At 44.1% G+C, this 26,919-nt stretch overlaps 1 protein-coding gene across 2 annotated transcripts; it reads left to right on the top strand.

The window, feature by feature from the left end:
* Window positions 1-2,260: 2,260 nt before the first annotated feature.
* On the top strand, window positions 2,261-25,177 carry epha2b (eph receptor A2 b). Of its 2 annotated transcripts, none has more exons than XM_005730756.2 (17): window positions 2,261-2,488; window positions 3,185-3,264; window positions 4,734-5,382; window positions 15,857-16,012; window positions 16,373-16,717; window positions 16,900-17,027; window positions 17,322-17,493; window positions 17,570-17,666; window positions 18,366-18,421; window positions 18,538-18,663; window positions 19,377-19,574; window positions 19,675-19,736; window positions 19,900-20,109; window positions 20,216-20,365; window positions 20,493-20,686; window positions 21,560-21,715; window positions 23,092-25,177. In XM_005730756.2, exons 1-17 carry the CDS (start codon window positions 2,323-2,325, stop codon window positions 23,198-23,200), a joined length of 3,054 nt encoding a protein of 1,017 aa, XP_005730813.1. In that variant the 5' UTR covers window positions 2,261-2,322; the 3' UTR covers window positions 23,201-25,177. The 2 variants fall into 2 exon arrangements, with proteins under 2 accessions (XP_005730813.1, XP_005730814.1); XM_005730757.1 differs by having other exon boundaries at window positions 19,377-19,562.
* The last annotated feature ends 1,742 nt before the right edge of the window (window positions 25,178-26,919 follow it).

The raw sequence follows: 26,919 nt of genomic DNA on the forward strand, positions 1-26,919 counted from the left end.
TTACCTCAATCTAATCTACCCGCCACCCCCGCCTCCACAGACCTCAACCGCACACCCCAAATCCACTTTAGTTCTCAGTTTACACCCTGCACTAACTTTAAGCGCTGCAGTACAAAGAACAATACATATTCAAGAGCTGCACCATGGTCAGATAGTGCACATGTGGCCCCTTTGGGATGTCTTATCATTTCAAGATGGAAAAGAGGACAAAATCAAAGGTTTATTTTAGCTACTTGCATCCCATCATGAGCCTCAAACCATAACCTCCCCCGTGCTCGCAGCTTGAGGATGAGGCGTGAGTAAGGGGTGCGTGAAGGCAGCTGTGGAGGAGAGCAGGCGGGCAAGTGGCACGTTTTTTAGGGGGTTCATAAGCTCACGAGGGCCATGATGTTCTTATGGTTTTGGAGTGGGGGAGCTTTGTGAAACCGGAGTCCCCTGAAGGCATAAAGAGGAGGGTGAGGGGAGGGTGACTGGGACACAGCCTTGACCAGCAGAAGCCCACCTCTTTTCCCGCAGTGTCAGCGTCACAGGTGTGTGAACAACAATGCATGTGTGTATTTGTAGGAGGCCCATGTCTAATCAATGACACACTGTATTGTAATCGTCTATTGTGGGGACACAACTGGTGCGCAAATGTAAACACAATTAGGAATAAACTCTTGGGAATCAGGTACAGCCCTCGGGCTGGACTGGGATATGCAAGATGGAGTGGGAAGCAAGATGTAAAGCGCAGCAGCGACTTATCGTTTCTATAGCCGGTTCTCAACATTTTGTCATAGAAACAGTGCGCAACAAACAATGAAAGCAGGTCAGATAAAGCTCAACAGTGAATTCCACTCTGTAGCAGTTGCTAGGTAAAGGACTTTTCCTAATTCCCCATATTCATACTGGACTCCCTCACTCCCACTCCCACATACCCTCCTGAGACTGAAAACAAAGATTAAACCTTTTTTTTTCCCTTCAAAACTTGACCACTGTCTATCTCCAGGGTTGGCAGGGTGCTGCATTTTTGGGATATTTCCCATAAATTATGATGGGTATCAGTAGGCCAGCTGTACTTTTGAATTCTGGTATTCTGAGTTGCTATTATGCTGATATGAATACATCTCTCTCCGCCTGTCACAATGATTCTGCTGCTGTATGTGGCAATGCACAGAACAAAGGTCGCCAAGTAAAGCGGCTCCCACTCCTCCTTGCGCCCATTCAGTGTGGCAAATAATTCTAAATCAATATTTCCATGCAAATGGTGCCATGCAGGCTGCTTGATAGCCAGGTAGGTAAAACTATAACCAACCCAATGATGCCTTCAAGTGGCCCCGGTAAAATGAGCTTCTTTTCCATGAAAACTGGATGGCTGATGGTTCATAATTTACTACAAGGCAAACAGAGCATGAAGAATTCTTTGGTCTACAAATGAGGAGATTTAAAGTGTGTGTGTGTGTGTGTGTGTGTGTGTGTGTGTGTGTGTGTGTGTGTGTGTGTGTGTGTGAAGACTCACTGAGATTTTGAATTTAAAAGAAAACCTCCAGCAGGCAGCAGCAATCCTGGGTCTGGGTCATCACTTTGTTTTCACTCACAAAACATACATCGCTCCTTGTGAAAAACTACATCCAGAAGACCAAAGTAAACGTTGCTGACTGGCCTGCACAAAGCCCTGACTCGAATCCCTTTGGAAATCTGTGAGATGAACTGAAGATCAAGATCCGTGCCTGAAGACCATCAAATCTGGAGAAGCTTGAGAGATTCGTCAAAGAACAAGGAGCTGGAATTGCTCAGCAGACATGTGTTGTTTTTTTGTTTTTTGTTTTTTTAAAAAGCTGGCTATTAGCATCTATTTTGACCCTGATAGGTTTGGGGAGTTTTGTGATTTATTTTTTTGTGTGTGTGCAAAGTAAAATAATGTAACTTTCAATAATGCAAACTTGGATGCTCTGGGGTTTTTTTAACAGCATTAGGAAATGTTAAAAAAATTATTACTAATGTAATTTTCATTGGAGGGTAATAGTTCTGTCCTCTAACCCTCCTCTCTCCCAGAGGCTAACAGTGCTTTGCCCTTTTAGTGCAATTTGAGGTTGATTGCACACAGAAATATTTCAGGTTTTCTCTGGAAACTTGCACCAGGCTGTACTAACTATGATAAGCTCTTCGAGATGTTCGTGATGGTTCGTTTGTAATTATGAAATGTCCAACAGTCCCTAAGTGCCTCACCACCCCACTGCCATTCACTCCCACCTCTGGAAACGCTAAACACACCATGCACGCACACTCACACAAACACACATTCCATCGGGCGGAGTCCGTGACGTGTCGTGCTGTTTGTGAATGAGCTGCAGCGAGCTGTGCTCACCTCTCAGAGTCCCAGCCAAGCCCAGCAGCGGAGAGAGGAAGGAAAAGTTTTTCCAAATGGATTTCTTTGGTGGAATCAAACGTTATTTGTTTTCATACGTACTTCTCAGTGGCATATTTATTACAATACAAACTAAAGAAGGTGAGTGACTTTTTTTTTTTAAGCAAATCATTTAAAAACCTGGTTGCATTAAATCTGTCTGTGAGATTTTGCTTAAGGAAAGCACGCGTGCCATGCGGGACACCAACTTAAAAGTTGTTGTTTTAACAACCAGGAAATATTCTTCATGCTTTATGACAGTCCTGCACTGCTCTGTCTTTCTTTATTTCAATGTTTTATTTGGATAAAAAAAAGAACTTCGCGGAGTTTGGTTTGATTATTAACCATCAGCAATGCTGAGACTTCGTGTGCGCTGCAGTAAACCACGTCGCACCAGCAGGTGAAATCTGCCACAATTTGAGTGATTTTCCCCCCCCTCCCACTCCTCTATATTAAAAGAGGAATAATAGATTTCAACACGCTGACTCGTGTTGAAATGATAATTATTTCAACACGCTGACTCGAGTATATCAAAGTTTGCTGGCATGTGGCAAATGAAACGTCTAATATTCATGCAGCAAGCTGCCGCTCTTATTTAACTAAAATCTGATCGCTTCTTTAGTCTAAGAGCAAAACTCCAACTTATTCATGGATTCTTATTTACAGATATCTCTTCTGAGGAATCAAAAGTCTAATATTTTTACTTATTTCAAACCAAACAAAAATGTTTTCTGGATAAATATATATTTTAAAATAGGTGCATTCTCACTTACTGAAATTGTTCTCGTGTCTCCACAGAAATGCTTTTGGACATGAGGGCGTCAGGAGATGAACTGGGCTGGCTGACTTGGCCCTTAGATCAGGGAGAGAAGACCGGGGTGAGTAAAGCTCTGCTTCTGGTTTCTCCTCCAGCTCCCACGTTTCCTGTTGGAATTTGCCTTAAAGACACATCAGCGTGGAGAAAATGCACGGAAAGGCTCCAGCTGAATGTAGACCCTCCAATTTGATGACATTTGACTATTTGACTCCTGTGGTTAGATGTGGAGCGGCTGCTGTGTGTGTATGTTTAGTTTTTTTTTTATGAAAATCAGTTAACCTTATATGCGATAGAGTAGCAGGATCCTATCAGGAACTGCATCCAAGCATGTCTGGACTATACCAAAAGCTTAGGCAGACAGAATAGCTGCTAGCGCTCAACTGGGAATACTTGCGGCTTCTTGTGGTTTGAAGGCTTCAGCTCCAGAATTGTATGTCAGAGAGCAATTAACTTTTAAAGTTTGCAGCATGTGGTGCCTCTCTATTTTTTTTTTTTTTTTTTTTTTTTTGGGAGAGGATGGGTTTAGGATGGAGGGGAAAACGTAAACGTCTACATTTAGTGCAGTGCCCAGCACATTATTACACCAGTGTACTAGAAACATATAATGCCTTCCGATTGGGCTGCAGTTTCACAGTAATTGACCAGTCAGGCTCATGCAAATTCACAGCAAATGGCTTCATTTCATGTACTGATGAGTCAAAGGCATGTGCAAGCGTGTTTGTGATGGCTCACCCAAATTTCTTGAAGAGAAAAAAGAAGAAAAGAAATAAAACCTTTACATAAGTTTCACTTTTTCATTAATCAGCCTCAGGTGTTTTAAGGGCCCCTCGTAAAAATTGTGAAAAATGTTCACCAGCTGTTTTATAGATGTGTGGGTTCTGCTGCTGCACATTTAGTTTATACGCACAGCCACACAATCGGCCAGCTAAGCACATTTTTTTTATTTTTTAATTAATAGGACAGGGGCTACATGCAGAGACTAAACCACAGCCTCTGTCTCCGTGGGGCCAGTTGTTTCTCAGGAGCCAAGGTTTTGTTAAAACTTGCTGTGACTTTTTTTTTCACCAGAAATATTTGTGGCACCATTTAATATGCAAGCAGCAAAGCTATTTGGGGAACATGCCAACAAGTAGCCAGAGGGGGGAGGAAAAAAAAAGAAAGAATTGGAAATAATTTGGTATCTTTGCAATGTCAGAAATGCTCATGCTCATCAGCCCCTGAGGTTTGCTGTATTGTTATGCTGCTCGTAAAGTGCAGTTTTCCATGTCCCAGAAATGTGTTATTGCTGTGAAGCTGTAAAAATATTCACAGGGAGTAATTAGCAATTTGTGGAGCATGGCTTCCCTGACACACACTCATACCGTTCATACAGTAGTACAATATCTGAACCCTTATGAGGAGTGCAATGGAGCCTTTTTCCTTTGCTGTCTTGGTAGTTTTGGTTTGCACATGCTTATGGGCTGCCCAGGGCTCGGTGTTCGTACCTCTTAACCTTTTTCGCTTGTGTGTGTGTGTGCTCTTATTCTTTAGTGGGAGGTTGTCCAGAGGACTCTAAATGGCTCTCAGTTCTACACGTACTCCATCTGCAACGTGGAGGAGCGTGAGCAGGACAACTGGCTGCGCACCACCTTCATCCAGCGGCATCCATTGGCCTCGCGGGTTTTTGTGGAACTTAAGTTTATCGTACGCGACTGCAACTCTTTCGACGGAGCCTCATTAGTATGCAAGGAAACCTTCAACCTCTATACGTCTGAATCGGATGCAGATGTGGGCACTACCTTCCGCAAGAGCCAGTTTAAGAAGGTGGCCACCATAGCTCCGGATGAGATCACCGGCAAAAATGAAATGCACATCAACACAGAGACGCGAGTGGTGGACGGGCTGTCTCGAAAAGGTTTCTACTTGGCCTTTCAAGACATCGGAGCCTGCATCGCTCTTCTCTCCGTCAGGGTCTTCTACAAAACCTGCCCGGGCACCGTACAGAATCTCGCCACGTTCCCTGAGACGGTGGCCGGAGGTGAGAACCAGCCACTTACGAAAGTGAGCGGGGTATGCGTGGATAACGCAGCCAGTGAGGAGTCACCTCGCATCTACTGCACTGAGGAAGGGAAGTGGGCGGTGCAGGTCGGACAGTGCCAGTGCAAACCGGGCTACGAAGAGGTCAAAGATGCATGTCAAGGTGAGCACATGCGATTGAGTCTCTGGAATTCTTAAAGTCTTTCTGTCTACAGGCGCTTCGTCTGGGTGTAAACCAGGATTTGCTTCCCAGGAGAGTGTGCTTTTTAAAGCACCCATCCAGCATTAGTCACTATTTACCTTTATTTTAATTGCCACGGGGTGTAAAACAGGCCTGGATGGCAGAGTGTGGATCTTCATGATGGGTATTATTATTGTAACTCAGTGGAATTCTGCCTTTGGCTAACATGGTTCTTTTTTTGCAATGGAAGGAATGTTGAGGCCTACTTGTACATGCCCTGGCATTATCCCTGACCTTGAACTGATACCTGTAAAATTAGGAAAAGTGTTTTTGGGTTTCACTATGACTAACATGTGCAGTTCTAAGGAAAGAGTCATGTGAAGCACTTTAAAGCCTTTGTGATATGGAGGGAGAAGAGGTTTCGAGTCAGGTTGTACTTGACGTATTCATTTTTCATCGCTGGTGAATCTCATTTGGTAACAAAAAATATTTGAAAACATCTTTTAAATAAAGAAACCTTTGGGTTGGAGTCACGCTCAGCTTTCAAATCACATATTTTAAAGTCTTGCTCAAGCACATGGCCCTTTCATGGTTCAGGGCTTACAGCATGTTGCATCAGGTTGATTTCCTGCCACCTCATTATCACCTGTTCTTGTTATCTTTTGAGTGTGATATGTCGTCCAGTGATACATCTGTCCCTTTGTAGTTGTGGTGCAGTTGTGCCTAAAGTCCTGCAAAAGAAGGGTTTTATTATTGCGGTGAGGGCTGTCAGAGTGACTGAAAGTGATCAAAGAAGCTGGGAGGCTACTGTACTGTGATGGATTAGCATCTTTAAAGATGGTTTGGGGAGGGGGGGGAAGTGGGAGGCGGCAGGAGGAAGCTTTTTGAGCCTCACTCACTTTGTTCATATCAAGCGTCACAGAGCGCTGAAGCCCTCCTCTTATGTGTGAACGGGCAAGTTGGCTGCATGTCCCCCTGTCTGCATCCATGTCTTGATCCTCCTCCCTCTGTTGTCACAGATTTACTGAGCTTCCACTGTGGGGTGTGTGTGTGTCTGACTTGAGCAGTGTATATGAACATATTGCACAGCCCGGCATGCAAGGACCTGTTCAGATCCGTTTCCATAACTGAACACCTGAAGACTCGGGAGCCTCATTCTCTGCTGCTCGTGACACTTGCTCGTACCCACCCACATGCCTGACCTGAATCACTCGTATACGGGTATGAATACCTCTAATAGACATCTGAAAGACATTTTGGGGGGCAGCGGTTGTAAATCCACCTGTGGCTCTGTAACAGATCTACTTTCCCATTTAGTTCCCCCACCAGTGGCAAAGAGCTGTTTTAAAAGCGATTACGTTTTCTGTCAGTAGATCATTTTTAGCTGCAGGAAAGTGGCAGGTAAGATGATTAGGGAGGAGAAGCAGGAAGGAATGAGCGAGAGAGAGGGGTCATGCAAAAGCGAGAAGCTGTGTTTAGAGGAGGGGGCGTGATTTTTTTTTTATTTATTTATTTTTTTTTAAATGGAGAGAGGAGAGGAATGTAAAGGTAGGAGAACAATGGAGTGCTGTGTTTCCCACTGCATGGCCGGTGGAGCACACCTCCACCTCCTCTCCCTCGTGGTTGATACATTCCTGATCGGTTTGCTGAGGAGGAGCCTTCCAGCATTACTCCAGACCTGTGGAATTCCCAGGAGGGGGAAGAGCAGCTCCGGGTCGAGCCCTCACATAAAGATGACTAAACAAAGACCCCCCCCCCCCAGGGGGAAAAAAACTACCAGGATGAAGTTAAATGAGAGGCCTAAGATGCATGAGGGCAGTTGCAGATGAAGGTGGAAATGAATCACAGAGTGGGCCAAGATGAATGGTTCAGAGCGCTTAAAGTGGAATATCCTACCGACGCACAGTTAATCATTCTCCCCGCTTCTTTCCTGTGTGGAGCGCTGTTACGGGAGAAACCACAAAACTTCAATTGTGGCGCTTTTTCGTACTTGGGTTGAAAGTTTCCATGTTCGGCGATGTGTTCACTCACTTTTATGACTCCTCGCTCTTCCCGTGGGACCTATTAAATAGAAACCTGTGACTTCATCTGGTTTTTGTCTCCCGTCTCTTCATCACAGCTCCTCACTGTGGTACTTTTTTGGCTTGGAGATCACTCTCTGTCAAACTGTACCGCAGGGATCTTTTTCCCCCTTTTCTTTTCTTCCCCCCCCCCCCCCTTTTTTTTTTTTTTTAAAAAAACCTCTGAGTTTTTTTGTTGTTGTTGTTTTTTCTTTTTTCTATTTGGTGTGTGGCGCTGTTCTCTTGGTGGCCGTCGATGCTCATCGTAACGACAGAACCGAGCAAACAGACTGAAGATTCCTGCACTACACTGAGTGTTTAGAGCAGTTATTGTAAACGTTTTTATGAACTGGTTGTAAATCATATGAGTCAGCAAGGCTGACAAGATGGGGTTTTTTTTGGGGGGGTGGTTTTTAAAATTGGGACACTTTTAGATACTTTACAAGTGTATATTTTGTAAAAAAAAAAATAAAATAAAATCTTTTTACATTTCTTTTAAATTAAGCTTTTTATTTAATACTTAAAAATTTTCAAAAAATTGTATTTAAAACCCCCACTTAATCTAAACTGTAAATAGAGCACCGAGGAAGCTTTCTTTGATTGTTTCCCTTCACCATCTGCTATGGATCAGGATGCTGTGGAAATAAACTTTGCTTTTTTTTTTTTTTAATTCTGTGGGGGGAAAAAAATCACAACTTTCTTTCAATTACCTGGTCAGTCTTTTAAACCTCAACACTTTCCCCTTGTGACTCACTTTTGACACTGACAGTTTTCCTCTGCAGCCGATCACGCCCTTCCTTACCCACAGTCCTCCCTGGCACAATGCAATGGCATACCCGTTGCACCTCCTCAAAGGATCACAGCTGGTCCTCTGGTTTTTGTGTCTAAGTGCCCTGGTCCACACCTCCTCGGTCGCTCTAAAGCCTCAACAAATAAGGCCTAATCCCATATTATGGTTTACAGAAGACGCTATAGAAAAAGACACGCAGTGTGGAATATTTGGACTGCTGAGGGCACTTTCGGTGGAACAACTGTTTCCCCGAGTTCCAGTAACGTTCCGACTCCTCTCTCCACAAAGGTTCCAGTAAACCAATTTCTCCCCCCCCCCCCTTCCTGATGTCTGTGTCCGTGTTTCCGAGCTCGTCCTCAGCTGATGTAACAAACAGTTGGTGACTGTTGTAATTGTGACTGCATGCTGTGGTGAGTGATTTGTATGGGTAGTAATTGACTTGGGTGTGTTTAGTCTTTTTAAGCAGAGTAACTACTGGTTCTGCTTGCTTTTTTTTGCCTTTGTGCAATCTCTCTTTTTGCCGTCCTCTGCCCCCTCTCTCCCAACATCCTCCCTGTCCCTGAAGAGTCTTTCTATTTTAGCCTCAATTTTCCGCCCTCTCATCTCGTATTTATTTAATAGTTTCTTATCTCAGCGGATTATTTGCATCGTCATTTTATCGCAATTTACTCCCGAAACGCGCTCTGTTGCAGAAGCTGCCCCAAGTACAATAAACTTACAGACAAACAAAAAGTCTTTCCTCTACGTCTTGTGTTCATGTCTCCTGTGAAATCACTGAGTGGCTGTTATTACTGGCCGGGGTTCAGGTCATGAATATGACACCAATAGAGTTTAAACATCCCGTTTCACACGGCTATGATGGGACTATTTAGACTGTGTACAATTCTCATCTCAGCCCTTGATAAATACATTTCTCCGCAAGTGGCTCGTAAAGATAAATAGAAGCTAAATTAGAACAAGTCTGCCAATGGGAGAGTTTTTAGTGGACGGGGAGAGGAAAAAACAACTGGCTTCATGTAATGGTTAAGCCATAAACATTTGATGGAAGTAAATTATTTAAAAACAAAATACTTGATAGCATTTAGATAGCATTTGCAATCTAAAATGTCAGAGACCGACACTTCAGTAGATGTAAATCTTTTAATCTGGTTGCGCTGAGAGCCAGCTGGTTCCTCATGGTGACTGCAGACTTATTAAAACAAAGGTGTTGTGCAATTTCACTCAATCTGATGGTGACTGTGCAAAGACGTGAACACGGCACCACTCCTCAAGATGACAGGGATTTCATTTAGCTGGTTTAAAGTGGATTTTACACAATGGAATCATCTCACTCCTGCAGGATAATCCCCACACTGAAATTTTCTGCTCTACCAAACTCCTTTAACCTTTGATCCCTGTGGCTGATCTCCAAAATAGGGGAAAAAAAGGGGGGGAAATTGCTTAAGTCACAAACTCGTTGGACAATGCTGTTCATTTAGATGCACAGTCTAGATATAACCTTGGCTATAAACCCACTGTGATTACACTGATTTACTTTGGATTTCTCAGATCTTACGCCAAGCTAACGTCTGCCTAGCGGGCTGAACTTGAGTGAGCTGGTTAGGTAATGGGGGTGGGGGTGGACTTTCAAGTGGTGTCATGCACAGTCTTGTTGGGCCACGCTTATAGTGAGCAGAACACTGGCAGTTAATTCAAACAAGATGACAGAAAATGTAGCACAAGTTTTTAATGTGGACTGCAGCTAATCATACTACTGTGGTTTAAAAAGTGTGACTGGTGTTGCGGTCGAGCCGTGGGGCACTTCATGATTTTATTTAAAAAAAAATGTATATACTTTAAAAAAAAAAAAAAATCTGTGGTGAATACCTAACCCTACAGTGGCCCGGAGAGGTCAAACCAATTGCAACTCAAGAAAACACCAGCAAATAGAAAAACACAATGGAAGTTAAATAAAACTCAACAGTGTTTTTGCGGAGACATTAACGTGACAGAACAGTTGCGTCTAACCTTGTGAGGGCGAAAAAGTTGCAGGTAATGCATGTTTTAATTCATATAATGCCGTAGATGCATGTTTGCTATTAGCCATTTCCTGTTAGCTTACTTCCACAGCTGTTCCATCACATTATTTTCTCCCCCTAAAATTTGGGGGTTTTTCTGCACAGCCTTTTTTCTATTTCCGTTGAGTTTTATTCAACTTCCGTTGTATTTTGTGTACTTTGTGCAGCTTTTTTTTTTTCTTGGTTGGTCTTTTCTTAATTTGCAGTGTGTTTGAACTCTCAAGGCCAGCATACAGTACTAACCACTTAAAACACTTGCTGAAAATTCAGTGAGTTCTAATGATTTTAATTGTAGGCAGACCTCCTGCCTCCGAAACATTTAGGAGATGTGCACTGTAACAATATGGCAGCCACATTAAGGTTTAGCTAGGCGAAAAATGCAGTTGTAGTCACTTGAGCTGCAGAATTAAAGACCAAAGTCTCTCACATTGTCCAAGTTAAATGAAGGAGTTAGTAGGCAGTGGACCAAACAACTGTGAGGCACATGAGGGGGAAGCCCACTTTTTGAAACCTAAAAAATGTATAGCTTTGCATCTACAGTGTAATTAGCACAAATGGTTTCCATGCCTATTTTATTATTTATAATTAAATAATTATATGAACATTGAGTCACTGAGAACAGTGCTAGTTTTTGGATGTTCAGCAATCCTCATGTCATGGAAAACCAAAACAATGAGTGAAAAACGGGGGGAAAAAAAGGTTCTTTTGAACTAACAGGAAGTGTTTACTTTTCGTGTTCGTCATGACAAACAAGTGTTTTTGATTTACACGTAGTGCTGTGAATGTATTTTTAAAAAATTGATTAGTGCAGCTTTAATCGGAGTCCTCAACATTCTGACCAACACAACCAGTTTGTTTTTGCAGTCGCCTTATTTAGTTTCCAAATGTCCATTGGCCCAAACAACTGACCCTTAGCAATTTTTAGCTTTTTAGTGTGCGTGTTGGTTGTGGTGGGGAAGTTGGGACATATTTCCTCTTGGTGACATTCCTGAGCCTGCAGGCTGTGTGTGTGTGTGTGTGTGTGTGTGTGTGTGTGTGTCGATGTGAAGCGCATTGTATTGTACTGCTAGTGTGTGAGGTCAGCACTTTCCTTCCCCCATGTCAGTCAGTCACCCCCACCTCCCCCAAGCACAACACACCACCCACCCGCCCTTCACTCCTAACAGGACGAGCCCACAGCGGAAACCGGAGGTCACCTAATCCCTTGGTGACTCCCCAACCCGTTGGCTCAGGGCTTTCCATTGTCGGTCGATGCCGAGCGGCCTTGCTCAGCCGCTTTCCATTTCGTTGTCCTCCCTGATAACCTTTATTGTTTATTGGTGCATTTCGGTCTCATTTTGGCCACTTCCCCTAGCCAGGAAGCAGACAGTGATCAGCATCCAGCGTGTTACCTGTTGGCTTGTTGTGGTGTAGTAAAACGGGTGTCGCGTTTGCCACCTGGTCATCTGGCTCTACCAAGCAGCTTTGCGGAAAACCACTGGAAGCTGTCTCTGTTGGCTCACCTCAACCAGTACTGGTTTCTTCGATGCATCTGCAAAACCTTAGAAACGCTGAGCACATTTCGTGTCTGCTTGACTCGACCTTTCTCTCCCAGTTTTCCTCCTCCTGTCAGTGAATCTGGGTGGACAAAGGGAGTGAGAGGCGAAAGCAGATCGGGGAATTTATTGTGTTTGTTAGCAACCCCAGATGAAAGCCTGAGAGCAATTGTAAAACAGATGTAATGCCCTTACAGCTGCTCCATTGGTCAGCTAATCCCTTTGACTAATGCTTCTCTACCCACCCACCCCCAACATGCACACTCTGCTCTCAGCCCTTACACCTTTACTGCCTTCTGCTGCTCTCCCCTCCTTTACCTCAGTGACCCCCCCACCCCAGCTCATATTACCAGTTCACCTCCTTCAACACAGACCCCCATTGTTCCACTACCTCCGAGTACCCCAAAATGCTAATGGCGTGTTGTCACCCTACATACAAACAAAATGACATGACATATTGCAATTACAGGTTTGTCCCAAGGTGGAGAAAACCAGGGGGATGGGGAGTGTAATAAGAACACAAGGGTACAGGCAAATGCCTTTAGTTATACTCGGGGAGCCATTCTGATTAAGATCTAGACATTGCATTTCTTGGTTGGTATTATTTTTGCAAGATGTTTTTTATTTTCTGTTCACTGGCTGTAGTTCTGAATTTATCCTTTCTGTCTCCCTCCTCCTCACTGCGAGCATGTGTTTGTTTTACTTGGCCACTGACTCCCTGTAAGCCATGCACAGTTTAACTCACAATTGCCCTGAGGCAGACATGACCTTACTGCCTTTAAAAAGCCCTGCACTGGCTTCAATTGTTGGGGGACCAGGGGGGTTTCCCCTTACCATGTGCTGCCCGAGTCCTGAGGGCCGATTCCTGTTGTTGAGCCACCATGTTACCCATTCATCCATCTTTCCGACCATGCATTCATCATTTCGGCGCCTCCATCCATCTTAACTTCAGCTGACAAGCCTTATGGGGTGGCCATCGGAGGCTCCCACTCCAGAGCCACTCAGGCTCCCAGCAATGTAGCGGGCCCCTGCACTCACTCTCAATAAACAAACACAGAGCCACTCGAGGCACACGGGGCCTCTCAAATGACAAACAGTTCCTTTCTTTGTAGCTACAGGGAGGGGAAAAAATGGCCAGTCTAACTTTGTGAAATGTTTCAACTCTGAAGAAGCTGGCTGAGAGACATTTGTATACACGATCATTCATCTAAGGAGCCCCCCCCTCTCTTTGTGGGTTTAGTGCCTCTGTTCGTGTTGGGTCAACACATTCTGGCTTCCTTTTGGGTTATTATTCTGTCTCAGGTCTCTGGTAGCCACAGCGGCAGTTCTTCTCCTGGTCACGCTCCCCTTATGCTTCCATGCTTTGATTGGCTGCTTTAGGAAGGAAGTCTGCGTCAGTCTCACACTTCCTGTTTCCTGTTGTGTCCAGCAACAATCCAAAGCCCCTCTCTCCACCTTCTCCGTGGAACAAGGAAGTTGTCTTTCACCGGACTTTTCTCCTTTGTCGAGGAATCCTCTCATCAAATACCTCAGCAGAGAATCATCTACTTTCATTTACCGTCAGTGACTCAAATGTTCATGATACACAAACTCCTTGACCTTTTTTTGTTACAGCGGAGACCTGGGCTGAAAATGAATCTGCTCTCAAGGCGCTCTGGTACAGGCCTCCTGTTGGGTGGTGTGCACTGGAATGCATCTTGATTATAGAGGGGACTCGCAGAGTAAGGCCATCATCTCCGCAGGCCTGACCACGATGCATTGCAGCCGGCACTGTAGCGCCAAAAAGAGGCTAGTCCTCCTCTTTTCAGTTGCCATGTGGCATTCCGGCTATTCCCATCTGCAGCGCTTGGTTGTTTGTATGTTTTCTTTTTTTTTTTCTTCTTTCAGCACTTGAATGGCATGGCATTCTCTTTGCCTGTTGGTCAGCGGTGAATAGCAATGTTAATGGGTTAGCTGGGAGGCTTTTTAGAGGCGACCGGGAGGAGAGAAAGGAGAGGAGGAAGGAATTTGGGGATTACGAGGAGGAGAGGTAGGGGTATGAATTGGGGTTTGAGGCAGCAGCTGTTCCCCCTTCTCAATGAGCGAGTTCACCCTTCCCCGTCTTCTTTCTTTCTCCCCTCTTTTCTTCAGTCCTCAGCAGGATACAGTATTTCTTCTGTCCCCTTCACATCACCTCTCTCCTGCCTCTCCTGTCCTCTTGCCTCGTCTGCGTTAATGAGTAGCAGTAGCTGTTGGTGAAACAGCTGGCTGAGACAGAAACGAGGCGCTGTCTTGAGGGAGGATTGAGTAACGCGCAAGCCTGTTGGCCAAACTTTAAAAAAACAAAACAAAACAAAATACCTCAAGCTGAGCTTTTTCTGTCTTCTAATCCTTATATAACACACACACCCGTTCACAGCAGCGCAGCTCCCAACCCACAAAGATCGAGGAAAAAAACAAGCGAAGCTGGAGTGAAATGTACGGTTTATTGAGGAAATCCCCTTGATATAGCTTAAACGGAGCCACAGCCATGTGCTGTCTGTGTGTGTGTGGGCACTTGTAGGTTGCAGATAAACTTTGACTCATTTCGACCTCAGTGAAAGAATTCTGCGTGAATCTGATTTTTATCGTCATCCTCGGCTCTCCTTTATAAGTCGCCCCTGTTGGAACACGTACATTTTGCCTTTGATTTGAATGTTTTGTTGCTTTTCCTCTGTCAGCGGCGTTAACCACAGTCTTTGAATATCATGAAAGGTTCTTACATTGTCTGATCTCTATTTCTAGCACCTCTTTTGAATTTTTTTTATCACTTGAACCTTTACAAGTGAGAAAATGTAAAGGTCTGTCATTACTCATTAGCTATTTACTCCAGAAATACAACTTGGAACAAAGGCAGAGATGTCTTATTTTATGTTTCTGTATGTATATAGTGTGTGTGTGTGTGTGTGTGTGTGTGTGTGTGTGTGTGTAGTTGAACTGACTTAGCAGAGGGATGTGAACAGGTGACAGGCAGTAGACATAATCCCTGTTCTGATGTCAGCTTGTCCCATGTGTCCAAGGCTGTGCTTTGCATACATGTATGTGTTTTCTGTGCATGTGTTCGGTGCACACATGAACGCGTGTTCGGTGCACACATGAACGCGTGTGTGGATGAATGTGCAACGGCGTGAGGACACGAGCGGCAGCAGGCGTTGGAATGCTCTCGCGGAGTTAATGGGGAGCCATCTCGTTTTCACTCCCCTTTATGGCACGCTCTCTCTGAGATTTCACACCACATTAAGTTCGTATTTCACCGCGGCTACGCACAGCTGGACCCCTACCTGCGTCTCTTTATTCAGAGTTGGACGTGTGAAATCGGGTGTCATCTTATCTGAGCGATACAGTTTCAAAGATCTGCATGTGGTTCTGTAAAAGGAAAGAAAAAAAAATAGAGATGATTGATTGTCAGGCGCACGCGGATGCAGTTTTGGGCTGATTCTTGGTGTTTTTAATGAAAGCTGTTGCTTCCATTCCTCTCTCCCGTTGCAGCACTGACAACCTAAGTATCGTCAAATGTGGCATAACTGGTTGTGCTTTGAGAGACGGTGAGAAGCCAGCAGAGGAGTGAGGGAGGAGGCGTTAGAGGTTGAAGAAGTAAAGGGCAGGAGTGCAGGCTGGGTTGGGCTCATCTGAGTATTTTAATAAGTAGAGCCAGCACCATGCAAACTCTTGCACATGTTTTCCCTACAAAATATCTTTCACTTGGAGGTGGCTGAGGCTGAGGAGGTAGAACAGGTCATCTGCTAATTGGAAGGTTTGATCAATCCCTGTCTGCAACCAGCAAATTACTGAGCCCTGTATAAATGTGACTTTTAGTCTTGACATGTCAACTTAGCCTGATTGTGTTGCACATGAGGTCAAAAGTTCACAGCATTGCTGCTCTATTGACGGGTGTAGAAAGGTCTGGAGAAACTAGCTTTGCATTGTCATTTGGGATGCTGCCTGAAGTCATTTGTTGTTCTGCTGCTTATGCAAATGTCGTCTTTGTCTCTGCAGAATGTCGGCCTGGCTCTTTCAAAGCGGAGGCATCGAGTGACGCGTGCGAGCCATGTCCTGCCAACACCGATACGCTGGAACATGGTGCTGTGCTTTGTCCCTGCAAGGATGGCTTCTTCCGGGCCCCAACCGACCCCACTACTGGACCCTGCTCAGGTGAGACCCGTGGAAGGAAAAAAAGAAACATTTGAAATGAGGATGTGTTTGCTACTCAGCCAGTGCAACCAGTGCCATTTCCACACGTGACCTTTCCAGTGTGTAATCAAAACAGACATTTTAAAAGTGACTGTGAATCCTTCAGGATGTGCAGGGGTGTGTTTATGGTTTTGAACTGGCAGCATGACTTTCAGCCGACACCGGACATGTTTAAAAGTTATTTTTATCAAACTTCTTTTCTAAAAAAAAAAGTATATTTCAAGTCATAGCTGGAAAAAAAAATCCCACACATCTGGCATCGTGTGCTTCTCTTCTTCGTTGCTCTTAATGCTGCGTGCATTTCAAACCTGTGCTCACCAGGCCCCCCCTCTGCACCACGAGATCTTTCGGCTGTCCGTCAGCCCTCCGTGGGAAGACTCATCCTCTCCTGGACCCCCCCTGAAGACACCGGAGGTCGTAATGACATCACCTACAGCGTGGAATGCCAGCGCTGCGATGGGGTTGTGTGTCAGCCCTGTGGGGAGAGAGTTCGCTATGAGCCGGGCAGCACGAAGCTGACTGAGGCCAGGGTGTCAGTGAGCGAGCTGGAAGCTCACCTCAACTACACCTTCATCGTGCAGGCGCACAGCGGCGTGTCGCAGTTGGCTAGTGAGGCTCAGCGGCCAGCATCCAGGAGCAATGTCACCATATTTCTGCACTACACAGGTGAGCGCAGCTGATATGAAGCAGCAGTGTGGGGCTATCTGTGAGGTAGCGACAACTCCACAGGTTGAAAGATGAACTGTCGGATTTCAGCTCTAAAGTCTATTATTTTATCTATTGTTTCTTATATCCTCTCAGCTTTTCACATCACAAAAAACCCCTAATATTCTCTACCCTCTCCTTAGATCCCCCCCAAATTACCACAATGCGACTGGTGGGACGGACCTCCACCAGCTTGGCTCTTTCCTGGGATGTATCCCCTCGACCACGTGCCCAGCTTCACGTCCGGTATAAACTAACTTACCACAAGAAGGTGAGCATCTTTTGTTTTTCTCACCAGGAATGCCCTGAAATCAAACTTTGTCTTATGTATCATTTTGGTTTTGTGTCAGTGTATGTGTGTTTCGCATGTTGTTTAAATAACAGATCCACTGGATCTATTTTGAGTATTCATAATTATATCACGAGGCATAAATTTTCAAAATCAGACATCGCCGTTTTGGCCATAAGCTTAAGCCACTAATTTAAATGCTATAAATGGCTGCAGGATCACGTCTTCTGCAGTAACACTGGCTGCTTAGATCACATTTCTTCCTCTGCCCCCCAGGATGATAACCTTGATAAGACTACCTACACCGTGCTCACGCTCGACAAGAACTCGGCGCAAATCAAAGATCTGGCCCCGGGTACGGCCTACCTGTTCATTGTGCAGGCCCTCGGCAGCGATGACAACTCCGAAGGCTCCAGAATGGAAGAGCATTTCGAGACCTTGACTGAAGGTACTTAGCAGAATCCCTCTACAAGTTTCACTAGTTTCATGCAGATGTGTGCGTCTAACCTTGTTTTCTCTTCCAGGAAGCCCGTCTCAGAACTACACTGTCTTATTAGTGGCGGCAGTTGGGGTGGCGATGATGCTGATCGTAGTGTTCGCGTTCCTTTTCTTCCACAGACGGTCAGTAAACGTCCCGCTCTGCTTCCCTTCCCTCCACTTTCTGTCTGCTAATCGGTCAGAATAAGTCCTCCTCCACCAGCTTCCTCCCTCATTCTTCTGCTTTTCCTTTTTGAGGGGCCTCCAAATGGCCCCCGCATTCATCTCTCCTCACCTCTCACTTTTTCCCTTCCTTTAGCCAGCTTTCTCTTTCTATTTATCTGGATTTGTGTCCCAGCATTCACTGGCGAGGAATTTGCGTTGAATGTGCCTTGTCATTGCTCAATGGTGATATTCTAGTGAGTGTTGGGGGGGGCCCTTGAAAGGAAATTTGCCCAGAGTGGTACATTGTTGGTGATAAGAGGGGCTTGGTTCTTTCTGCACCAGGCCACGGGTACTTTGTCAAAGGTGACCTGGGTCTCTGCTGTAGCAGATTGTACTGTAGCCCGCCTGTCTACCTCCCTCCCCTCCTGCTCGTCTGTCTTTCAGTCTTTAAATCAGCTTTGCAAACACAGCCTATCGACAGCCGCTATCAAAGGGCCACTTCTTTCTGAATGGATGCATTGCAGCAGTGAAAGCCTTAGAGCAAAAGAAAAATTGCTACAAAGGTTGCCATGTGCTCTTGATGTTAAAGGAGGGAAATAATAAAGAGATAAAGTAGGGCATTCATTTGCAGATGGATTTTATTTATTTATTTATTCCTTTTTTTTGTTTTGTTTTTAGAAAAAGGAACTCTCACACCAGGCAAGGACCAGAGGACACGTACTTCTCCACCCCAGGTAAAAATAAACAAAATTCTCCCACCTTTCTGTCTCATTTCAATGAATTGACTTGATTTATTTTTCGACCTACAATAACAGTGTTTGTTGTTGTTGTCTCTTCCTTTGGTTGACAGAACAATTGAAGCCTCTGAAAACTTACGTGGATCCACACACATACGAGGACCCCAACGTGGCCGTCCTCAAGTTTGCCACCGAAATCCACCCCAGCCACATAACCAAACAGAAAGTCATCGGAGCTGGTGAGTGACAGCCCTGCTGAGACAGTCTGTTGTGGGTCTTAGCTCTGAGACGTTGAAAGATTTTTCCAATCCCCCAAATTCGCTGTTTACATTGTGCATTTTCCACAGCTTAGCAGGGTGACTGACGGTGGTTACTTCAGTGAGATTAACATCCGTCAGGCTCGCACAACAAGTTGAGACATTTTATTGTCTTGGCTGTGGCACCTTTTTTGTCGTGGCTCAAGTTGACAGCACACTTACACAAAAAAGGAACTGTTGCAAGAACGGTGTTTTGGAACGATATCAGAGCACCTTCCTGAGCGCTGTCGGCTTTTTTTTTTTTTCCATTTTCTGCCCCACATGATGATACGTTTACTCAACTGCGACAAACTTTTACCCTGTAAGCAAACGGTCTTTTCCAACACCCGCTTCCCACGACCGCGTGCCCCCCACCCGTTCTCCTCTCGTGACAGCTGATTCCCATGCCCACCCCCCACCACCACCCTGAACTACAGGCTAATAAAACAACAACAGAGAATCAGGCTCTGAGAACACACCTCTATGAGAGAGCCCCGGGCAAAACAGCCATGCAGACTTCCTCATTTTCAATCTGTAGCACAGCCAAACCCCTGTGGGTAAACTCTTGAGATGTATCAGATGCATGTTCCAATATTGGGCATCTAGTTTTCAACTCAAGTGTCTGAGTGATGGTGTTTTTTCTTTTTTTGTTGCAGGGGAGTTTGGCGAGGTGTACCGCGGTATTCTGAAAGCGCCGGGGAGGAAAGAGGTGGCAGTGGCTATCAAGACACTGAAGCCTGGCTACACCGAGAAACAGAGGCAGGACTTTCTGAGCGAGGCCTCCATCATGGGCCAGTTCTCCCACCAGAACATCATTCGCCTAGAGGGAGTGGTTACCAAATGTAAGGGTTTCTGTGAGTTTGGCCGCTTCTTTTCTAAGTTTTATATGTTTCAGTTGTTTTGGTGCAATGGAAAGATGTGTAATTTATTATTCTTGGTGGCTTCTTTGTGCAGTTAAACACGCCATGATCGTAACTGAATACATGGAGAATGGAGCTCTGGATAGGTACCTTAGGGTAAGTCCACTACATACAGTTTTTACTAATGCAACTATCTCTGTGAGTATAGCCACAAAGAAGCTGTTAAAAACACAAGAACGAGCTCTGAAGTTCAGAGTTTGATCCTTTTTCTGTTTTGTTTTTTAAGTTAGTATAATAACTGTTTTGTTTCTTACACCAGGACCATGATGGTGAGATTTCGTCCTTCCAGCTGGTGGGCATGCTGCGTGGCATCGCTGCAGGCATGAAGTACCTCTCTGACATGAGCTACGTCCACCGAGACCTGGCTGCCCGCAACATCCTCGTCAACAACAACATGGAGTGCAAAGTGTCTGACTTCGGCCTGTCCCGGGTGCTGGAGGACGATCCTGAGGGGACGTACACCACAAGTGTGAGTAGATGTGGGCCTTCCTGAGAGCTTTTCTCCAGCCAGAATCATCTTACCACATTTTAAAGATCTGTTTCTTACCGTTTTTTAAAAAATTATTCTCACATAGGGAGGTAAAATTCCAATTCGCTGGACAGCTCCAGAGGCAATAGCATACAGGAAGTTCACCTCGGCTAGTGACGTGTGGAGTTTTGGCATAGTCATGTGGGAAGTTATGGCTTTTGGAGAAAGACCTTACTGGGACATGAGCAACCACGAGGTATGTGCCAGACAAGCAAACTTCATAGAATTAAAAAAAAAAAAAAGACCACAAAGTTTGAAGAACCCTGTCATTTTAAAGAGAAAAAACAAACAAAAAAAGGGCTAATGAGATCAACTGTTTCCAGGTGATGAAGGCCATCAATGAAGCTTTCAGGCTCCCGGCACCTATGGACTGTCCCTCAGCCGTTTATCAGTTGATGCTGCAGTGCTGGCTCCAGGATCGCGCCAAGAGGCCACGTTTCGGAGACATAGTGAGCCTGCTGGACAAGCTGCTGCGCAGCCCAGAGTCCCTGAAGACCATTGCAGACTTTGACCCACGGTAAGATTTATTTAAACACTAGGCAGAAGGCTTATAGTGCATATTTTTCTAGTGCTGACTCTACAGTGGCTGCCACTATCAGCAACCAGTTCTTGGAAAGAGCCCTTTAACCAAAACATTTGGCAATACAATAATAATATAAATTACTTTTTTTCCTCCTTCTGTCTCATTTATGTAAACGTCCTTTGAGCTCTTTCAGCTTCCCTTCTGCTAGATGTTAAGACGGAGCCATGCGATGTGCATTGAAGACTATGCACATCATTATTAACAAGTCTGTCAGGGAAATGACTCAGTTTATTTAATAAATCAAGGCTTTTTTTTTTTTTTTAACAGTTTGACTGACGTCTGACTGGACTTTTGTCACAGGAGTTTTAAAACGTGACTAATCTGACTCGACGCTCAGCTCAGAGTTGGCCGTCTGACTTCAGACTCAACCTTTCCTAGCTTCAAAGGAGAGCTTTAGGCAGCAGCTCAACCATTAAGTTTAATTTTACAAAATTGCAGGATGTTTAGGGTCAACTGGGGCAGTGGCAGTGTTAAGATGTTATACTTAAAAACATCAGGACACACTGACACCTTTGCTGCTGAGCTAATGGAAGAATTATGCGTGCTAAAGATTTTTTTTGTTGTTTTTCGTTCTTTTGTTTTTGATGTTTTTTTGTGTGTGAGAATACATACTTTCACCTTTGTGAAAAAGCATGAGAGCCAGAAACGGTGAGAAAGGACAAAGGATGCCACGCTATCTTTCGCCCCAACTCCTCCGACTGGTTTTTATCACTGGTTTCCTGCACAGTAATTGCAGTTCAGTCATCAGCCTTTGTTGTGGGGAAAGCCTGCTGATTATTATCATTTGGATCCATTTTACTTTACCAGCGTATCCATCCGCTTGCCAAGCACCAGCGGCTCAGATGGCTCTCCCTTCAGGTCGGTGTCTGAATGGCTGGAGTCCATCAAGATGAGCCAGTACAGCGAGAACTTCACCTGCGCCGGGATTGTCACCATGGAACAAGTCCTGCAGATGAAAACTGAGTAAGTGTGACATGATATTAAAGTAGCAGTTATCTTATTTGCTCACAGGTTTTAAGATTGTAGATCCAAAAGTTGCACACTTGTTTTAACCTCCCAGCCCCTGACGGACTTCTCTCGGGTAGTTCATGTATCTGTTTTCCCAAAGATGTTAAGTTTTAACAGCCAGCAAAATAGTTTGCACTCAATATAATCGCCAGCCTCGGTTACAACTTAAGAAATGTTTGAGATGGAAAATTTAATCGAGGGAAGGAGAAGAAGTGGGGCTCATTTGTGGTCGGCTGATGGTGGCGGCTTGTGGTTACTGCAGTTCTTATTTTTCTTGCCCTCCTCCATCCTTTCTCTCCTCCCTCCCTGCACCCAATCACACCCGCTGCCCTGGACGGCACTTTTACTCGAGCCCCTAACAAACCGCCAGTTTTGCCCATTTAGATCGAAGGCCTTTTGTGGCTTCTTCAACATTAAAGTAGGGGAAAGAGGGGGGGAGGAGGGAATAGGCTGTAGAGGAGCAGCAACTAGAGGAGATTACTGAATTGAAATGGATGTGATTTCTGGAGAGATTGAAGAGGGGCGCTCAGAAAGTACTCCCTGAACTCATCACAAGATGGTTGAGGCAATTAGATCTTCCCTGACTCCCCCGATTACAAAAGGGGTAATTTAATGAGATGAACTCAACGTTTCGGGAAGAAAGGCTTAGTGAAGCATATAGTATAAGGTTGCTTTAGCTCTATAACGAGGGCCAGAGCATTTTCTAACCACATGACCAACCAAAAATAAACCCCTCCACACCCCATTCTGCCACAACGTATATATGTAGGTCTTGATCTTGGGAAGATGGGCAGACTGTGAAGCAGAGACAAACCCTTTTGAAGTATTTGTCATACAGTATGGTGTGATTTCATGGCCCCATGTTTCCATCTCGGGGCATCTGGTAGCACTCTTGGAAAACCAGCAGTTATTTACAACGCGCCCTCTGCTTGCCAGACAACTGATTCATCGTCAGCAGAGAGAATCCTTGTTAAGTAATTAAGGCTGTAATTAAGGCTGTAATTAAGGCTTTGACTTTAGGCTGCTGCTTTGCAGGGCTTTTGCAGGTTTGCGTCGTGCGCTCGTCGAGCCCCCTGTGATGTCCTTTTTATTTTTTCTTATGAAAGATCAATTAAAGCCTTGGCAGACTGCACACTTGGAAAGCATCCCACGTAGGCATGAATCGGTTCAGCTCCGGGCTGGCATTTCATCACGTCGAATGAGTCAGTGATTACTTCAAGGCTCGAGAGGCAGGAAGGATGTGCGTGAAAAGTGTTGGAATGTGGCCAGACTGTAAATCCATGTGGCGCTTCTCTTATATATCCTCCTCGGTGTGTGTGTGTCCTTTGCAGGGATATTAAGAACATTGGAGTGAGGCTGCCTGGACATTTGAAAAGAATTGCCTACAGCATCTTGGGCTTAAAGGACCAGACCAGCACACTGAGCGTGTTTGCAGTGTGATCCTTATAATGAAGGGAATTCAAATCAGGCACTGCAGCCGGCAGCCCTTTGAACTCTAAACGGAGCTGGAGCACTACTGCGGGGATGGCTTGGGATCATCAGAATCAAGAGGACTGTGCCATCCTTTCAGGCTGACTGAATAAGACAAGCTTACTGTACATTTTTTCTGATTTCTTCTTATCTACAGGGAATGGAGCAAATACACACCGACAAATATATCAAGTAGACTGTGTATATTTGAATATCTATTTTTTTACTATCCATAATTTCTGTACAGATGCAATTTTATCTTTATTTTCTCTTTCTTTCTTTTTTTTCCATCTACGGTTCATAAAACGGTCTACTCCTTGGGATGCTTTACACAAATCGTACCCTGAGCTTGTTGTATCCAGTACCAAACAAACAAGCGAAGGCACAGTCAAGGTGTGATCAGCCTTTTTGTTGTGACTGTGGTCGGCAGTGATGTCACAAAACCTTCCTTTAATTGGCACCTTGCTCCATTTCCTGTTAGGCCGGCCGGTGAGGACGGAGCGCCGCAGTGGCTGAAATGAGCTTGAGCTGGCCCAGAGATAAAGAGATGGTGTTGCCTGGGTGCATAAACACAGATGGACCTTGTGTTTTTACTGGCCGCCTCCTGGCTGTGTGCAGAAATTAAGCTATAATCTTATAAGTGATGTTTATATGAGAAGAAAAAGAGAGGACATATGTGAGGTACTCTATGTGTACAGAATCCCCCCTCTCTTAGTTTATAGGAACGAAAACCTACAATGAAGCACTTGGATCGAAGAATCAAGAATTGCAGTAGTTTGCAATTCCACTCAAAAGTTTCTATTGGAATGCAGCACGTTTGTTTGTAGTGTGCCAGCAAACGAAGAGGGGGAAAAAGAAAAAAACATACCCTGGGGGAAAAATGGTGAGGATTAAATAATGAGTGGTTGTGGTTGAGACAATTTCACACTAAATAATAGTTTGGTTTGCAATTTCAATGTCTCCTTTAGTTTTGTAAAAGCTTTACAGACATTCGTTCATATTCTTGTTGGTTTGGGTAACACGTCGACTGGATGAAGCTCTATCAATAGACAGTTGCTTGATTTCCGACATTTAAAGACTTTATCTTTTTGTTAAAGTGCCTCTTTCTAGGAGTTTAGCGAGAGTTTGCTTCCGTCTATATAAAAGAAGCGGCTCTATAATGTAGTGGATAGTGGACAGTGTGCCCCAGTGCTTTAATTGATGACTGCAATGCGTTGTGTTACTGATGTACACCTTCCTTTACTTGAATTTTTAATGTATTTTCAAAGTGTATCTATGATTCTGTTGTAGCAGTTAGACACCCATCTTTGGAAAAGGGATTTTTTTTATTACTGTGTTTTATTGATTGCAGTTACATTTTGTATAGTTTTCATGATTTCGCTATTTACCAACTACCAAACAGATTATTTTTCTAAGTTCATCACTTTCCAAAGCAGCATCTCCTACTTCTTTTGCTTTCTTCCTTCATCAAAGAGCAATTTCCTCCCTTTGTGCCTGTTGTTTTATACTGTATTTAATAGCGTATTTATTTTGAACTTGTATTTATTTATCCTGATAAACATTGAGCTGGGTTTATAATTGGAGCTTGCTCTCTTATTGTCAGTAATTTAAAAAAAAAAAAAAAAAAAAAAAGCTGTAATGTCCCTTTTTTTTTTTTTTCATTCCTGGTTTCTTTTTACTGCCTTTGTTGCATTTGCGGAGCAATAAAGTCTCGAGTTTGGCAAAGCCCGTTGCATGATGGACATTAAAACAAGCAGAAGAATGTGTCTTTTAAAAGACGCCATGTTTTTACACCCACCTGGGTATGCTGATGCTATTGGGTGTTTTTAATTCTAGAGTTGGAAACTATAAAAAAAAGTCCTCAACGAACTCTTTGGAAACAGATTACAAGGCTGCTCCTGAAAATGTTTTACAGGAGTTATATGATCTAATCAACATTAAAAAAAATCTCACATTTAACTCTGATTCCTGCATTTATTAAAAACTTATTTTAATGGCATTTAATTACTTCTTGGGAAATGATCTGATGTGTAGTGTTTACAGTAATGAGAAAAGGAAAGTTTTCACTGGACTCTCTGCAGTCCTGTGAAAAACTAAGAACACCCTTACTGCTTCCATACGAATTATGGTAAAAGCCAGGTGTAACAAGTCGATGAGCTGATCATCAGCGAACACGGCATGGAGGAGTCCTGATCTCGGCTTGTTTTGAAGCCACAGGACATGACCAACTTGCAGTCATTGAGTCAACCATGAATTCCGCTGTGTATCAAAGTACTCTAGAGTCTGATATGAGGCCATCTGTGATGGCTAAAGCTTGGATTGAACTGGGTCAGGACGACGATCAGAACAGACTGACAGGAAAAAAACAAAAGTCCAGGTTTTGCAATTGTCTAAATTGCTGCAGTGGGAAAGGAGGTTATGAGAGCTGTGCTGAGAAAAATGCCCACAAAGAGGCTAAAGTCATATATAAAATGATCACATCAAGATATCGCTGCTCAATGTGGTTCTACAAGCTACTGAATCCTGGTGTGTGTGTATGAGAACAAGGAAGGCAAATCTTACATCCTTATAGTATAGTCATGCATAAAAACCAGAATCAGTTTTAGCACCACAGAAAGTCTATCAATCATTTTTTAAGCATGAGATACGAGACAAAAGTGCAGAATTTCCCTCTGTTAGTTGTAGTGGAAGGTCGTTTCAGTTGATTACATGTTGGCCTTTTCCCATAATGGGGTCATTAAATGATCATTTTTACGTCACTACACTGAACTCGGTGACTGATAAAGGGGGGAAAAAACAAGACGTTCCAAGTTTAGCAAAACTAATCTTAAAAAAAAGAACAAAAAACCCATAAAAACACCTGTTGAAAGGTCAGATTGTAGTTTCCACATTCTTGCAAATTCATGTGATGACAGATTACTATCATCTTTCAAATAAACTGATTCAGACAATCTGATTTAGCGGCTGACAGGGTTGCAATCTCTGCGTCTGTCCGACTCCTCCTGGTTCTTGTCCCGTCCCGACAGCGTAACAAAGACTGTCGGGCTGGCGAAAAACAGGCTTAAAACAAAATGTGCTTACCAGAGAAGCTGAAAGGGTGACTATTAAGAGTGTCTTGTAACACAACAGAACACAGAAACAGCACCTACCTGTCAATGAAAGCAGCCACGCTTTTAATTGTCTTAATTTTAAGCCTTAATACAATATAAATGGGGGAGTAATAAGAAGTTTAAGCCATGACAAAGGACATTTGCTGTTCTTTTGTTTTTATCTAACCAGCCTGTAAACTGGTAAATTGGCCTTAAGTGTCCAGTTTAGGAGCTGCGGTTCTGCATTGTTTTCATTGTTCAATGCACCACAGGTTGCTGCTTGGTTCTTCCACACCTGTGATACTGCCTCTCTTGCTCTAGTGTCTGCACCATTATCTAAACTAACCAAAAAACTATGCAAAAAAGTCCCAGCATGATTTCTAATACTGTAATTTTCACCTCTGCCCTGAAAATAAGAACGCACTAACTACAGATCAGCTGTTTCTAAGGCTGTGGGACAGGATTTTATAAAATAAAGTCATGTATGTTAACATCGGAGCTTTTCTTTTAGTCATCAGAATGAATAAGGCATTTCTTCCAGCAGGAATGTGGGTTTGCATAAATGTAACTGATCAGCGCAGTGCACTGAGCCAGGTTCAG

This window comes from Pundamilia nyererei, unplaced genomic scaffold (assembly GCF_000239375.1).
Source record: "Pundamilia nyererei isolate P.nyererei 1_Seehausen unplaced genomic scaffold, PunNye1.0 scaffold00039, whole genome shotgun sequence".
Classification (NCBI taxonomy): domain Eukaryota; kingdom Metazoa; phylum Chordata; class Actinopteri; order Cichliformes; family Cichlidae; genus Pundamilia; species Pundamilia nyererei.

Coding starts and splice junctions, on each gene's coding strand:
- epha2b (XM_005730756.2), top strand. CDS start 2,323: ATGAGCTGCAGCGAGCTGTGCTCACCTCTCAGAGTCCCAGCCAAGCCC. Junction 17,028..17,321: donor AACTAACTTACCACAAGAAG/GTGAGCATCTTT, acceptor TCTGCCCCCCAG/GATGATAACCTTGATAAGAC. Junction 20,110..20,215: donor AGGGGACGTACACCACAAGT/GTGAGTAGATGT, acceptor ATTCTCACATAG/GGAGGTAAAATTCCAATTCG.